This window comes from Microtus oregoni, unplaced genomic scaffold (genome assembly GCF_018167655.1).
Source record: "Microtus oregoni isolate MIOR12 unplaced genomic scaffold, Mior012 000007F_ref0000211, whole genome shotgun sequence".
NCBI classification, from domain to species: Eukaryota; Metazoa; Chordata; class Mammalia; order Rodentia; family Cricetidae; genus Microtus; species Microtus oregoni.
In genome coordinates, this window is record NW_024543066.1 from 54,673,691 (window position 1) to 54,689,038 (window position 15,348).

At 48.0% G+C, this 15,348-nt stretch overlaps 2 protein-coding genes across 2 annotated transcripts; one reads left to right on the forward strand and one right to left on the reverse strand.

Annotated features, from left to right (window-relative positions):
- The first annotated feature begins 205 nt into the window (after window positions 1-205).
- Window positions 206-3,907, forward strand: Jtb (jumping translocation breakpoint). Its single transcript, XM_041656058.1, has 5 exons — window positions 206-607; window positions 757-794; window positions 1,008-1,090; window positions 1,592-1,671; window positions 3,065-3,907. Exons 1-5 carry the CDS (start codon window positions 525-527, stop codon window positions 3,219-3,221), a joined length of 441 nt encoding a protein of 146 aa, XP_041511992.1. The 5' UTR covers window positions 206-524; the 3' UTR covers window positions 3,222-3,907.
- Window positions 3,908-5,123: 1,216 nt separating this feature from the next.
- On the reverse strand, window positions 5,124-11,731 carry Creb3l4 (cAMP responsive element binding protein 3 like 4). The gene is made up of 10 exons (XM_041656228.1): window positions 11,654-11,731; window positions 11,404-11,503; window positions 10,866-11,100; window positions 10,632-10,753; window positions 7,246-7,338; window positions 7,011-7,117; window positions 6,856-6,924; window positions 6,688-6,772; window positions 6,432-6,528; window positions 5,124-6,331 (listed from the first exon to the last, which is right to left on the reverse strand). The coding sequence occupies exons 2-10, from the start codon at window positions 11,497-11,499 to the stop codon at window positions 6,138-6,140; spliced, it is 1,098 nt and encodes a 365-aa protein (XP_041512162.1). The 5' UTR covers window positions 11,500-11,503; window positions 11,654-11,731; the 3' UTR covers window positions 5,124-6,137.
- Window positions 11,732-15,348: the final 3,617 nt, after the last annotated feature.

Genomic DNA, 15,348 nt, shown 5'->3' on the forward strand with positions numbered 1-15,348 from the left:
CTGCTCACCTAGTTTTAAATGGACAAACAGGCGATACCAGCGAGAAGGGAAGCGAGAACAAAATTTCCTTAACCGCCTTTCCAGTTGGCTGTGCAAATACTACAACGACCACAATGCCGCGCGGCGCCAGCTAATCAGTCGCGTGTTGCTGCGCAAACGCAGTGAGATCCAGCGGCCCGAGTCCGGAACGACTACAAGCCCCAGGAGGAGACGACAGCACACACGGACGAGTCGGCGACGCTAGAGCGGGACCAAGAGCCTCCGCGAGCAAGATGGCCGCTCCCGAGATCTAGGTCGAAGGGTGCCGGCACTGAGTCCGGACCCGCGCGCCCTTCCTCCAGCCTTGCGCCTCCACAAAGACCTCGCGCTTCTCGCCATCAAATTCCCATGGATTATTCTCGCTGAGGTCGCGAGGCCGTTCCAATAGTGCCTTAGTTGGCCCAGGGAGAGAACTCTGGCACAGCGCTGCTCTGAGCTGGAACCTCAGGGAGGTCTGCTGCAACAGGTGCGACACTGACTGCTCCATGCTTGTGGGTGCGGGGAGGCGTGGCCTCCCCCGGGGCCGCTACCTATGCTGGTTGCTGTGTGCTTTCACCTTGAAGCTCTGGTAAGTGGGTACCGAGGGAGGAAAAGGGGGCGCGCAGGCGGACCCCATGGTCCTTGCCCCCATGAACCCGGACTGCTCAGCCACTGAAGTGGGTGTGCCCCATGTTCTGCGTTCTCACCGATGTTCTCACCCCCTTTTCCTGTCTGCAGTGAAGCAGAGGCTTCCGTGCGCGAGGAGAAGCTGTCAGGTGTGTGATTGCCCGGGAACCCCGTACCTCTCTAGTTTGTTTTGATTTTGAATGTCTTTTTTTTTTTTTTAGTGTAGCAAGAGCACAGATAGAAAAGGAAGCGTCACATTGAATGAGGGCAAGCGCTGTGCTGGGAAGCTGGATGGGTAGACCCTTAGAGAGAAATGTTTTTGAATAGTCTTCGGCTGGCCATTTTTCTCTCTCTCCTTTTAGTGAGCACCTCAACTTCGCCATGTTGGCTGGTGGAAGAGTTTGTGGTGACTGAAGAGTGTACTCCGTGTTCTAACTTCCAGATTGTGAGTTTTTTGCTTCTTTTGGTGTTCTGCCCACATGTACGTCTGTGTGAGGGTGTCGGGTCCCCTGGTACCGAAGTTACAGACAGTTGTGAGCTGCCATGTTGATGCTGGGAATTGAACCCTCGTCCTCTGGAAGAGCAGCCAGTGCTTTTAGACACTGGGCCAGCTCTCCAGTCCCCAAGTATTAGTTTTTGTTTTTCAAACAGGTTTTCACTGTGTAGCCTTAGATGTCCTGGAACTCTGTAGACCAGGCTGGCCTCAAACTCAGAGATCCACCTGTCTCTGCCTTCTAGGATTAAAGGTGTGTGTAATACAGTAGACAGGAGTTTTTCCTTACCTTCTAGATTGTTGCCTTCCTAATTATGTCACCACCATCCACATCAGGGCTCTCCATCAGTTGTTTGCTGTCCACTGCCGCAGGCCCTTTTTGAATATCATCAGGTCTTCCGTTTTTTCTACTCCTCCTCCCTAACGTGTGGTTTTGGACCTTTCCTTTGGCAGAAAACTACGCCTGAGTGTGGTTCTACAGGCTATGTGGAGAAAATCACATGCCGCTCCTCTAAAAGGAACGAATTCAAAAGGTAAGGACCGCTTCTCTTCTTTGAGGTGACCTGATCCCCTTACCATAGGTAGCCCTCTCCTGGCTGCGGTGCAGTTTGACACACAGGAAAGAGGAGGGGATTTGAGCCAAATTACTCCTAACTCCTAGTCTTCAGCTCTATGTCATTAGCCATGTTTTCTGATCAAATAGTTTGGCCAGGTGGAGAATATAGCTCATTGGTAGAGTACTTGCCTAGTATGTATGAGGCCAAGTCTAATCTGCAGCGTTGCTTAAAAGGAAAATAAAGGTTCAGGAGATGGGGGCGTATCGTGCCTTGAATCCTAGCACTCAGGAGATAGGCTTAGCTCTCTGAGTTCAAGACAGCTTGGTCTCCATAGGGAGCTCAGGTCAGCCAAGGCTGCGGAGTGATTGTTAAATAAATAGCTGAGCCAGATGGAATGGCGCACGTCTTTCTTTCTTGTTTGTTTTTTTTTTTTTTTTTTTTTTTTTGGTTTTTCGAGACAGGGTTTCTCGGTGGTTTTTGGAGCCTGTCCTGGAATTAGCTCTTGTAGACCAGACTGGTTTCGAACTCACAGAGATCCGCCTGCCTCTGCCTCCCAAGTGCTGGGATTAAAGGCGTGCGCCACCACCGCCCGGCTGACGCACGTCTTTCTAAGAGAGAAATTAGATGTCATGGTAGGTAGAGGAACTTCCTGCCAAACCTGAGAACGTGGGGGACTGGAGCAGTGACACAGAGGTTAAAAGCACTACTCTTGCAGAGGACCTGACTCAGTTCCCAACACCCACATAGTCTGTAACTCCTTTTCCAGGGTATCTAGCACCCTCTTCTGGCCTTGTTGGGCACCAGGTACACATATGGTACATATACATACATACAAAAAAGCAGTCAGATATAAAATAAATAAATAAATCTTTAAAAAACAACAACTTGAGTTTGATACTCAGAACCCAGATGGTAGATATACAGAACTCACTCCAGCAAGGTGTCTTCTCACTGTCTGTCCTATGGGATGGGGAGAAGATGGCAACCTCTTCTTTTATGAGTGTGCACACACAGCCTAACAAAAAAGTAGGCTTTTTGAGGTATTGGGGGGGGGGTTCAAGACAGGGTTGCTCTATGTAAACAGTCTTGGCTGTCCTAGAACTCAACTTACTCTGTTGACCAGGCTGACCTTGAACTCACAGAGGTTCCCCTGCCTCTCTGCCTCTGGAGTGCTGGGACTAAAGGTGCGCCACCACACCTGACTTTATTTGTTTTATTTTAGTAATCAAATTGATTAATGCCACTTTAAAGCGTGACTGACTCCAGTTTCCCTTCTGTTTGGATAGCGTCTTGGGTAGGCTGAAGTAGAGGACAGTAGTTAAGAGAGACTGGCTGCTTCTGTGAATGACTGTCCTTCTTCTGCCCTCAGCTGCCGGTCAGCTCTGATGGAACAGCGCCTCTTCTGGAAGTTTGAAGGCACCATGGTGGGTGTGGCTTTACTCTTCGCGTGCCTTGTCATCCTTCGTCAGCGACAGCTGGACAGAAAGGCTCTTGAGAAAGTCCGGAAGCAAATTGAATCCATATAGCCGAATTCCACTGTATTATGCCGGTCTTATGGACTGTATCTCAGATGGAGAAGGGCCAGTGGGCTAATTTGCACTCATATGCCTGTGGTAGTAGCACCTTTCCCTGACTTCCAGACCATTAATGAGCACAATAAAAAGTAAAGTAGAGCCGGGCATAGTGGCACACACTTGTAACCACAGCCCTTGAGAGAGTGAGGCAGGAGGATCCTGGGTAAATTTATAGGTAGGCTAGCCTGAGCTACATAACAAGACTGTCTCTAAAAAGCAAAAAAATAATAAAGGAGTAACACAATTTCCTTCCCTATGATAGTTTGGTGTGGGGGGACTGGGTGTGGTGGCACATCCCTTGAATCCCAAACTTGGGTGACAGGCAGATCTCTGAGTTCAAGGCCAGCTTTTCTACACAAGGAGCTCCCAGCCAGCCAAGGATATGTAGTGAGACTACATCTCAAAAAAATTAAATTAAGAGGTTGGTGAGTTTGCTTAGTGATTAAGAGTACTTGCTGCTCGTAGGATCTGGATTCCGTTGCTAGCATCCCAATCAGGTGATTTACATCCACTTGTAATTCTAACATCAGGAGATCTGATGCACTGCAGTCTCTGGGTACCTGCAGGCAAGCAGTGCACAAACTCATACAGAAATAGACAGATATTCACAGGAAAACGAATAAATCCTTTTATTTTTATTTTTATTGTTTTATTTTGGTTTTTCGAGACAGGGTTTTTCTGTGGTTTTGGAGCCTGTCCTGGAACTAGCTCTTGTAGACCAGGCTGGTCTCGAACTCACAGAGATCCACCTGACTCTGCCTCCCAAGTGCTGGGATTAAAGGCGTGCGCCACCACCGCCCGGCCAATCCTTTTCTTTTTAAAAATTTTCCCCATGTGTATAAGAGACTGCATGTATGTTTGTGCACTCTGCCTGTCAGTGCCCTTGGAGGGCAGGAGAGGATGCCAGGTCCTGTGCTGCCACACGGCACAGGGCATCGAACACTGGTCCAACAAGTGCTCTTAACCACTGAACCACTTCAGCCCCAAAGTGAATACGTCTTTTTTAAAAAAATAATTTGAGTCGGGTGGTGGTAGGGAATGGTGATTTATCAGGTAACAATTCTCTTCCTTCTTTTACTCTTAAATTTTTTTTTAGATTTATTTATCTTGTATTTTATTTGTGTGATTGGTTTACCTGCGTGCGCATGCACCATGTGTCTGCCTGGTATCCTCAGGTAGGAAGAGGATGTCGGGTCCCCTAAACTGGTATTGTAGATGGCTGTGAGTTGCCATGTAAGTACTAGGAGTGGAACTCAGGTCCTCTGCATGAACAACAAATGTTCTTTTTTTTTTTTTTAATATTTATTTATTTATTGTGTATACAATATTCTGTCTGTGTGCATGTCTGCAGGCCAGAAGAGGGCACCAGACCTCTTTAAAGATGGTTGTGAGCCACCATGTGGTTGCTGGGAATTGAACTCAGGACCTTTGGAAGAGCAGGCAATGCTCTTAATCACTGAGCCATCTCTCTAGCCCACAACAAATGTTCTTAACCACTGATTCATCTTCCCAGGCTCAATCATTTATTCTTATTTAAAATTTCTGGGCTGCCGGGCGGTGGTGGCGCACGCCTTTAATCCCAGCACTCGGGAGGCAGAGGCAGGCGGATCTCTGTGAGTTCGAGACCAGCCTGGTCTACAGAGCTAGTTCCAGGACAGGCTCCAAAGCCACAGAGAAACCCTGTCTCGAAAAACCAAAAAAAAAAAAAAAATTTCTGGGGCTGGAGAGATGGCTCAGAGATTAAGAACACTGACTGTTCTTCCAGAGGTCCTGAGTTCAATTCCCAGCAACCACATGGTGGCTCACAACCATCTGTAATGAGATCTGGTACCCTCTTGTACACACAATAAATAAATAAAATCTTTAAAAAAAAAAAATTTTGGGGCTGGTAAAGTGACTTAGGTGTTAGAGTGCTTGGTGCAGCGGCTGGAAAGATGGCTCCACAATTAAGAGAACTTGCTGCTTTTCCTGAGGATTTTGTTTAGTTCCAGTACCTGTGTCTGGCAGAGCTCACAACTGCCAGCTCCAGGGATCCATTGCCCTCTATGGACACCCACACGTACGCACATAGATACATACATAAACATTTTGACAGTGGTGGCACACTTCTTTAGTCCTGGCACTTGTGAGACAGAGGCAGGCAGATCTCTTGAGTTCAAGGCCAGCCTGGTCTACAGAGCAAGTTTTGAGACAGCCAGACTACACAGAGAAACCTGTCTCCAAACAACGAATTCAAGAAGTGTTTGCTATATAGGCCTAAGACATGAGTTTGAAGTCCCTAGACTGCATAGTGAGAGGAAAGAAAGCTAAAAAGTTGCCATGAGCCAGGAGATGCTGGTGCACAGCTATAATCCCAGCACCGGGAGGCAGAGGCAGGCGGATCTCTGTTAGAGTGAGTTCCAGTGAGCAACCCTGTCTCGAAAAATCAAAAAAGTTGCCCCTGACCTTCACACGAGTATTAGACATAAAATAATACTTACATATCATACTTATATACAGTAATAAAAAGCTAAGCTGAATGTGGTCCTTCATACTTGTAGTACTAGCACTTGGGAGGGAACCAGAGTTTGAGACCAGTTTAGGCTCTATAGTAGGAACTTGTCTGAAGCAGTAAAATTTTCTGGGATTGAATTTTAGTTAGAAAGTTTATTTCTGAGTCAAAACTTGCTTCCTGTTAGTCCCATCCCCAAAGAAGAAATCACAAATATAGGAGAGAAGTGTATGAGAAGCCCTGCCATGTAAGCAGCCTGGCCTCTGTGGATCTGTGGAATCTTGAATGAGTTAGAACTCCAGGGTATGGACGCCTAAACGGGAATTCCAGATGGAATAGTCAGGGAAGCCTCTGGGTTCTTGTGTGATTGGAAAGGCTTACATCTCATCCGCATGCAGCATCCCTCTGATCTGCCCAGTCGGTCTGTTCCTCGTCCCCAGCTTTAACTGTGTCTTCGTAGAGCCATTTGCAGCTGGGACTTCAGGCAGTCCCCCCTCCAGTTGGGACTTCACCACTGGAACCTCTGGGCTTTCTGTCATGTCCTTGTGAGTCAAGATATTTCTGGAAATCACTGAGGAGAAAATGTGGTACAGCATTTGTGCATGTGGGAGACTCACCAAGAGTATTCCCACTGTTGGATTGTCTTAGAGAATCCTTTTCTGGCTTCTTACCTCCATGAGGCTGGTAAGCCTTAGGTCTGCCTTCTGGTTGACCCTGGAAGGGGCTGAAGCTGGGCAGGATGATGAGAGCCAGTGAAAAGAGTAGAATCTGAAAGGAGCAGGGGGGCATAGGGGCGTTGGGGACAGCAGAGGAGGAGACAGCATCAACAGTGTCGGTACAGTTATCAGGGTTTGGGAAACGGCTAGGTAGTGGGGGTATTAGATGGAAGTGTGGAAGATGGCGGGGGAGAAGGGGAGAGAGAAGTACCAGAACACAGGTACTGGTCTGGGCAGCTCTGCTGGAGGTCTGAGCAGTGAGCATCTGTAACTGATGGACCTGTGCCACCAAGGAGCTAGGAGAAGAATGGAGAGTTAGCCCAAGTTCTTACAGCTTGCCTGGAGCTGCATCCTCCCTCCGGACACTGCTTCTACTTACGTGTTCTGCCTCTCTAGCTCCTGGACTTTTCTCTGTAGTTCCTGATTCTGTGCAGAACAGGCTGCCACTCTAGGGAGTATAGAGGAGACCACGCTTGACAGCTGGTCCCCTAAAATGCTTGCCTAGGTGAGGAAGGGGGCGGTGCCCAGACACACCTGCTCTCCAGCCCGCCTATGTATTCTTTCTTCCGCCGTCGGCTGTCCTGCGCTGACTGCTTGTTGCGGATTTTCCTCCTGACCTTCTTGAGTACTCGTTCCTCTGCCTAGATGCCCAAAGCGTGCAGAGCTGGGCCCTTAGCCTCCCTTAACTCCCCACTGCCCCTGCAAACCAGGCTCTTTGGAGGTTGAATGGAGCTCCTGGGATGGAACACCCTTTGGGGACAGTTCTTACCTTAGTGAGGGGCAGGTGAGAGGGCAGAGAAACCCCTTCTTGCCCCAGCAGATGCTTCTCTTCATCTGTCAGGAACAGACGTTGGCAGGACAGCTGGGAAGAGAGGCAGAAGATGAGCAGGGTCAAGGTTGCCTGCTTCCAGCACCCAGGCTGCCTCTCCACCCCCAGAACTCTTTCAGGAGAGGGGCTCCCGTTTGTGCTGAGTGGTGAGTGAGGTCAGGGGCGGAAAGCTCATTCAGACGGGCTCTGTGACAAGCCAAAGGGCCTAACCGAAGCTGAGGAGGCAGAGTGAAGTTTTCTATCCACATATAGAAACTTGACATTATTGATCAAGTTAGAGAGGGCCTGCTGTGCTTTGTCTCCTCAGACCTCAGAGCACTCAGAAGTCAGAGAGGGCCTGCTCTGCTCTGTGTCCCCAGACCTTGGGGCACTCAGAAGGCACTATGATGGGCTTTGTTGAATTTCCTTGTCAGGTAAATCATTTGGTTATTACCTTACATTTGATGAAATATTTGGTTGCCTGTCAGCCACAGGGACGTGTGAATCATCAGGTTCTAAGCTCCAACTGTCAGTTCAAGCTGTGACTCCCAGACATGGAGTTTGTAAGGACAGTTAGGCTGACCTCTCAAGCGAAGTGTGTGGGAAGGGTAGATGGTGACTGGTTAAGCTGAGCCCGTCAGCTGAGGACCCTGCCTTCTCACTGGCATCCATTTATTTATGGTGTGTGTGTGTGTGTGTGTGTGTGTGTGTGTGTGTGTTTGTGTCGTTCTGTGTGGGTGAGTTGTGTCCAGTGCACGTGTGGAGGTGTGTGTGTGTTTGTGTCGATCTGTGTGGACGAGCTTGTGCATGTGTGGAGGTGTGTGTGTGTTTGTGTCGATCTCTGTGGGCGAGTTGTGTCCAGTGCACGTGTAGAGGTGTGTGTTTGTGTTGATCTGTGTGGACAAGCTTGTGCCCCAGTGCAGGTGTGGAGGTGTGTGTGTGTGTGTTGATCTGTGTGGACGAGCTTGTGTCCACTGCATGTGTGAAGGTCAAAAGATAACTCCCAGGAGTAGCTTTATCGCACCATGTAGGTTCTTGGGATCAAACTGAAGTTGGCAGGTTTGGCAGCTAATGGCTAATTCCTTTGTCCAATAAGCCATCTTGCTGATCCTAGTATTTCTTTTTAAAAGATTTACACTTTGGAATTTTTTTTTATTTTTTTGGAGGTGGTTGGTTTTTGGAGATAGGGTCTTTCTGTATAGTCTTGACTGTCATGGAACTTGCTCTGTAGACCAGGATGACCTGGAACTCAAGAGATCTGCCTGCCTTTGCCTCCCGAGTATTGTTTGTTTTTTTAAATAATGTTTAATTTTATTTTATATTCATTGATTTTAAGGTGTCAGATCCCTTGGAACAGAGTTACAGACAGTTGTGAGCTGCCATGTGTGTGCTGGGAATTGAACCTGAGTCCTCTGGAAGAGCAGCCAGTGCTCTTAACTGCTCAGCCATCTCTCCAGCCCGTTTTTGTTTTTGTTTTGTTTTGTTTATGTTTTTGTGTTTTATCATTATTTTTAATTATGTGTTTTAATTGGGTGTTTGCTTGCATGCCTGGTGCTCACAGAAGCTGGAAGAGGATGTTGGATCCCTTGGAACTGGAGTTATAGACAATTGTGAGCTAGGACTTGAACTTGGGTCCCCTGGCAAAGCAGCTAGTGCTCTTAACTACTGAGCCAACACTCTGGTCCCTGGATTTTTTTTTTTTTTTTGAGACAGGATGTCACTAGTAGACTAGGCTGGCCTTGAGTCTGTGGTCCTCTTCCTGCCCTGCCTCCCGAGCACAGAGATTTCTGGTGTGCCACCACACCCAGCTTACATTTCACTTAAGACTATCTTAGTCTGTAGCTGGTAAGATGGCTCAGCAGATAAAGCACTTGCCACACAAGACTCAAAGTCTGAGTTTAATCTTTGGAACCCACGTAGAGGAGGAAAGAGAGAACCAGTGCTACAAAGTTGTCCTCTGACCTCCACATAAGCCATGACACAGTGCACCGTCCTTCTCCCTCACTTGTATACACAATAATAAAAAACTTTTACAAGGGGGGCTGGAGAGATGGCTCAGTGGTTAAGAGCACTGACTACTCTTCCAGAGGTCCTGAGTTCAATTCCCAGCAACCACATGGTGGCTCACAGCCATCTATAATGAGACCTGGTGCCCCCTTCTGGCATGCGGGCACACATGGAAGGAATGCTGTACACATAATAAATAAATAAATCTTAAAAAAAAAAAAAGAATGTTCTGGCTGTGAATTAAAAAAAAACTTTTACAAGGATAATTTGGTTTTTTACTGTGTGGTGTGTGTGTAAGAGTCAGAGAGATGTAGTTGCACATGTATGTGCGGGTGTGGCACACGTGACTAGAGGCCATAGTGGCAATACAGGTGTCCTGTTCTAGCACCCTCCACCTTTCCTCTGAGACTGAGTTTCTCACCAGACCTGGAGCTAGGCTGGTGCTCAGCAAGCCCCGTGAACCCCCTGCTTCAGCCCTCAGAGCATGGGGTCTGGGATCTGTAGCTGTTTATGTGGGTGCTGGGGATATGAACCCCCAGCTCAGGCCCTCATGCCCACATAGTGATTGCTTTTTCTCACAGACCCATCTCAGCCTCTGGCTTTTGCTTTTGGATGGCCTTTGGCTCTTGGCTAAACCATTTCCTATTTCCTTTCCTGATCCTCCCCTTTTTCCTCCAAATGTTTTCATGGCGTGTTTCTTCCAATCTCTCTAACCAAAATCTCTGAGGATGGAGCGCAGAGGGCTTTGTCTAAAAATAAAACAAGCACAAATCTTGTGCTGATCTACAAACCCCTAGCAAGGCTTCTGGTCCCAGCTTCAGGCACAGAGAGGAGCTTGGCCTGAGTTTGGCCTCTATTGGTCTGCCCAGCAGGCATGAGCGTTAACCCATCTCGAGAAGATAGGGTGCTCTGCACATCACTGCAGCCCTGGCCACGGGCAACTGTTCCAGCGCAAACACTTGCTACTGTTTCTCTATCACCCTGTCCTCATTAGTGGATTCCCAGGTGTCCTGTCCCAATTCCCTTTCCTGACCCAAGGCTGAGAGCAGCTCTGGTGGCATATAAGGGCACTCTATGTCTAGGTGTCTCTAGAGCTCTGACTGCAGCTTCCCTCATCACACTTAAGTGAGTCCTTATCACTCTGACCCCCCCATAGCTCTCCTCCCCACGCTTCCTTGTTCTTAGAATTGCTTGTTTTTCCTTGGCCTTCAAACCCATCAGCACCAAAAGTGGGACAGACCTGTTCCTCATTAGCTTCCCCTCCCTTTTCCCCTGTGCCCCCATTTATGTAAGGACACGTGTTCCGAGGAGCGCCCGTTCTAGCGGGTCTCACGACTTACCAGGGCATCAGGAGCTGCTGGGGCTCCAGTGCTGGCTCGAGGCAGGATGTGTCTATGAGCCTCAGAGGGTAGCCCACTGACCGTGCAGGTCTCAGGCGCCATGAATGCAGAGCTCCATTGCTCTAAGGCGGATAGAGAGACAGGGAGGAATCAGCAGTGACTGGGCAGTGCACAGTTTGGGGACCTTCTCCCCTAAATCTCACGGCCAGGGCTGGGCCCAAAAGGGACACTGACCTATCTGGATGGAGATGAGTCCGAAGGCTGGCCCCGCTTCCTGCTGAGTGCTCTGCACGGCCCCTGCCTCATAGACAACCTCATAGAGGGCGGGGGAGTCGGGCATCTGTGGGGCGGGGGAGCTAGGGTCCTCTGAGACACCACTGTCGCTACCAGGAGCTGTTACTGAGCAGTACACCATATTGGGATCAATGAAGAGGTTCAGGAGATCGTCAGGTTCGCTCTTCTGAAGGCCCTATAGAAGGAGAAGAGTGTGAGTGTCCGAGAAAATTTTTGAAAGTCCTACTTGACATTAGTCTTGCATCCTTTATGCTTCAATTTTGGTGTTTTTCCTTCTTAGACGTATGTATGAACATAGTTAAAGTTCATATCTATTTTGTGGGCTCTTAGCAGACCTCTTTCCTTGTGAGAACTGAAGCCACTTAAGGCTTAATCTCATTCCCACTTGGATTCAACAAACTCACTCAGCCCCAGCCCCTCACCCCTCCTCATCTCCCAGTCTCGCGGGCCCTGATCTTGAAGCCTAAGCCATCAGAACCTTTGACGGAGGACAGTCGAGCCCCAGCTCCAGGAAGGATCCTGTTGAGAAGATATCTTCTGGGGGCTCCAGCAACTCAGGGCACCCGGACTCCATGCTTCTGTAGGAAGGTAGTGGGGGTGGTGGGGTGGTTATAGAAAGTAGGAGGCGGCTGTCCCAAGCTTCTGGCTCCCGTCCATTCTCCGCTTACATGCAGAGCCCCTCGCAAAAGTTCAGTTCGGGCTCATGCAAACAACCCCCTAGGTATTACCTGGGTTTTGTTCGGAGAGCTTTGCCCTGCCAAACCAACCTAGCCCGCTGAAGTCCCAAACACTACACCTTTTCTTTCCTCCAGGATCTTGTATCCTGGTCCTGCCCAGTCAAGCCCCGCCTACGCCGTCCATGGAGTTTGGGGGAGGGGAGGGGGGCTGGGTTGCACCTGTCCAGGAACCATTGTCGCGACCTGGATCTGAGAGTAGCATTAAGGCGCTGCCCATATGCAAACTGAAATAAGATTATAGGCACCCACGCCCCTTTTGTCAGAGTCCCCCAGTGCTAACAGATCTTGCTGAGGGCTTGATGTCTCTCAGCAAAGAGCTGCGATGGGAGTGACAAGCACACGGGATACCTGAGCTTTCTATTTCGAAGGCACAGTCTTTATAAGAGGGAAACAAACCATTTTAGGGTAGAGAACCAAGCCAAGATTTGGAGGCGCCCCCGCCCCGTCCACCCCATAGCCGCGTGGCACTCTTCTACCCGTGAATCCTAATTGGACATTGAAGATTTACGGCAGGGCTTCCAGCCAATAGCGGACTACTTCGAGGCCCACGCCCTCGTGATTGGCGACAAAAGACCAACAGAGGGGTCGCAGAAGTTTGGCAGAGGCTCCCGGTTCCAGCAAGAAACCATTGTAGAAAAGTTGAGTGGAAACTTACGGGCTGAGGGTAGAAGTCTCTGGATTTGGGTTTGTTTATCTTCCGATTTCGAGGTCCCAAGTTATTTCTTACGCAGACAGTACCTGTACCCCGTGGACCAGACCTCCACCTCCTGGCAGCTAGTTGCGCAATCGCGGCCATGTGAATCTGCGAACCACGCCACACACTGCAGCACTCTGGGGACCCTGTTAACCCACGCAGGGATGCAGGGCAGGAAAACTGCCACGCATTATCCAAACGTTTGTTTTTTGTTTGGGGTCTTATTATTTTCCTATAATTACTGGTTATGTGTTTTGTTTTGCGTTTTGAAATTGGAGTGAGGAAGTCATATTGCCCAGGGCGGCCTCCTGATAGTGAGTACATCAGTGTTGCTCGAAAACTGTCCTGGTGTAGGAGTTCACACCTGTAATCTCAGCGCAGGAGTGTCCCTGAGGTTGCTGTGAGCCTGGGCTACAGAAGATCCTGCCTCAAAAACAAAAACTGACAAAACGCAAGAACAGTGTATCTAGTGATATGTCCAATAAATTCTATCTGTCTTCACGTTTCACTTAAAGCTGTCTTCTGAGGAGCAGGAACTATGAGATGGTGGAACACTGTAAGAAAGTTGAAGATGTGAGGATTCGTCTTTTAACTTTTAATCTAGTTAGCAGAGCCACCAGCGTGTTCACAGTACACAGTTTGCTACAGAAAGTGGTTTGGATGTGTCTCTGCCTACAGCCTTGAGGTAGGTATGAGGTGTTGACTCAAATTTGATACACCTGGGCTGGAGAGATGGCTCAGTGGTTAAGAGCATTGCCTGCTCTTCCAAAGGTCCTGAGTTCAATTCCCAGCAACCACATGGTGGCTCACAACCATCTGTAATGAGGTCTGGTGCCCTCTTCTGGCCTGGAGGCATACACGCAGACAGAATATGTATACATAATAAATAAATTAAAAAAAATTTGATACACCTGGTTTATCTCAGGTCAAGTTGTGAGATCTTGTTTGTTTATTTGAAAAAGGGTCTCACTGTGTCTTCTGGTCTTGTTTGTTGAGACAGGGTATTACCGAACTTGTGAAATATTTATAATTTTGTTTTTTCCTTTCTTTTCTTTTCTTTCTTTCTTTCTTTCTTTTTTTTTTTTTTTTTGATTTTTCGAGACAGGGTTTCTCCGTAGCTTTGGTTCCTGTCCTGGAACTAGCTCTTGTAGACCAGGCTGGCCTCGAACTCACAGAGATCCGCCTGCCTCTGCCTCCCGAGTGCTGGGATTAAAGGCGTGCGCCACCACCGCCCGGCTCTTTCTTTTTTTTTTCAAGACAGGGTTTCTCAGTAGCTTTGGAACCTGTTCTGGAGTTCACTTTGTAGATAAGGTTGACCTCGAACTCACAGAGATCCTTCCGTCTCTGCCCAAGTGCTGGGATTAAAAATATCTATAATTCTCTTTTCCTTTCTTTCTCTTCCTGTGAGAGCAGACAGGCAGTCACAGGGATAGAAGGACGATGGCTCACATGTCACTGCCCAGCTGTGGACACCAGAGGACAACACCCGGAAGTCAGCTCTCTCTTCTGCTCCCATAGGTCCTGGGACTGGTCAATTTAGTGGCTTTACCCACTGAACTTCCCTGCCATCTCTCTATCTTTTCTACTTGCTTATTTGGTTCTTTTGAGACAAGGTCTTACTCTGTTACTAAAGGCAGCTTCATGTTGGAATTTCTCTGGCTTCAGCCTCCCAAGGAGTGAGCACCACACCTGTCTGAAAGGTTTCTTCTATCACATGATGTGCTGTGTGTCAGCTCTCAGGCTCACAGAGCAGATAATATTTTGCCAGTTTTACTGATAAGGAGTCAGATGCTCGCTGGGCCATGGTGGCACACACCTTTGATTCCTGCTCTTGGGAGGCAGAGGCAGGTGGATCTCAGTGAGTCTGAGGCCAGCCTGGTCTACAAAGAGAGTTCTAGGACAGCCAGAGCTATTACACAGAGAAACCCTGTCTTGGAAAAAACAAACAAACAAAAACTCAAACAAACAAACAAAAAGGAGTCAGATGCTCTTGGCTAAAAAATAGTAATTTCAAAATTTTAAAGATTGTTTTGCCTTGGTCTAGTGTCTGATGGTCCAGGAGTGTACTTCAAGTAGACAGTGAAAGTGCTAACACAGGTATGAGCCCTGTGTGCCTTCCTTTCAGGACACATTGGGAGGTGATTCAGAATTCAGATGTGTGCTAGTTTTGCTTATGAATATTTGACTAAGACATTGGTATGAACTGGGAAGATGCTAGCACGTACTAACAACTAGAGCAGCTATTGTGTGTGTGTATGTGTGTGTGGGGGGTGGATACATACATATATATATATATATATACACATACATACATACATATTTTCACATCTCTCATATTGGCTCTTGGCAACCCAGAGTGGGCAAGTTAACTTCTCTCAGATTACTCTGTACTCTAACCGGGTGGCCACACCTTTAGCCCCGCACTCTGGAAGCAGAGGCAGGGGCATCTCTGAGTTCCAGGATAGCTGGTCTACTTACAGAGTTCTAGGACAGCAAGGACTATATAGTGAGACCTTGTTTCAAGCAAATGAAAGAAAGAAGAGGTGCTGGACAGATGGCTCAGTGGTTAAGAGCACTGATTCTCTTCCAGAGGACCCTGGTTCAATTCTCAGCACCCACATAGCAGCTCACAACTGCGTGTAACTCCAGTTCCAGGGACCCAACACCATCTCACAGATAAGATACCAGTGCACATAAAAATAAATAAATAAATAAATAAATAGTTTTTAAAAAGAGAGGGAGGAAAGAAGGAAGGAAGGAAGGAAGGGAAGATATTGATATATGAACCAAACATTGGCCTTTTTTTGTTTGTTTGTTTTTTGAGACAGAGTTTCTCTGTGTAATAGCTTTGACTGTCTTGGAATTCAATTGTAGGCCAGGCTGGTCTTTTGTTTGTTTGTTTGTTTGGAGACAGGGTTTCTCTGTAGCTTTGAAGCCTGTCCTGGAACTAGCTCTTGTAGACCAGGCTGGTCTTGAACTCACAGAGATCTGC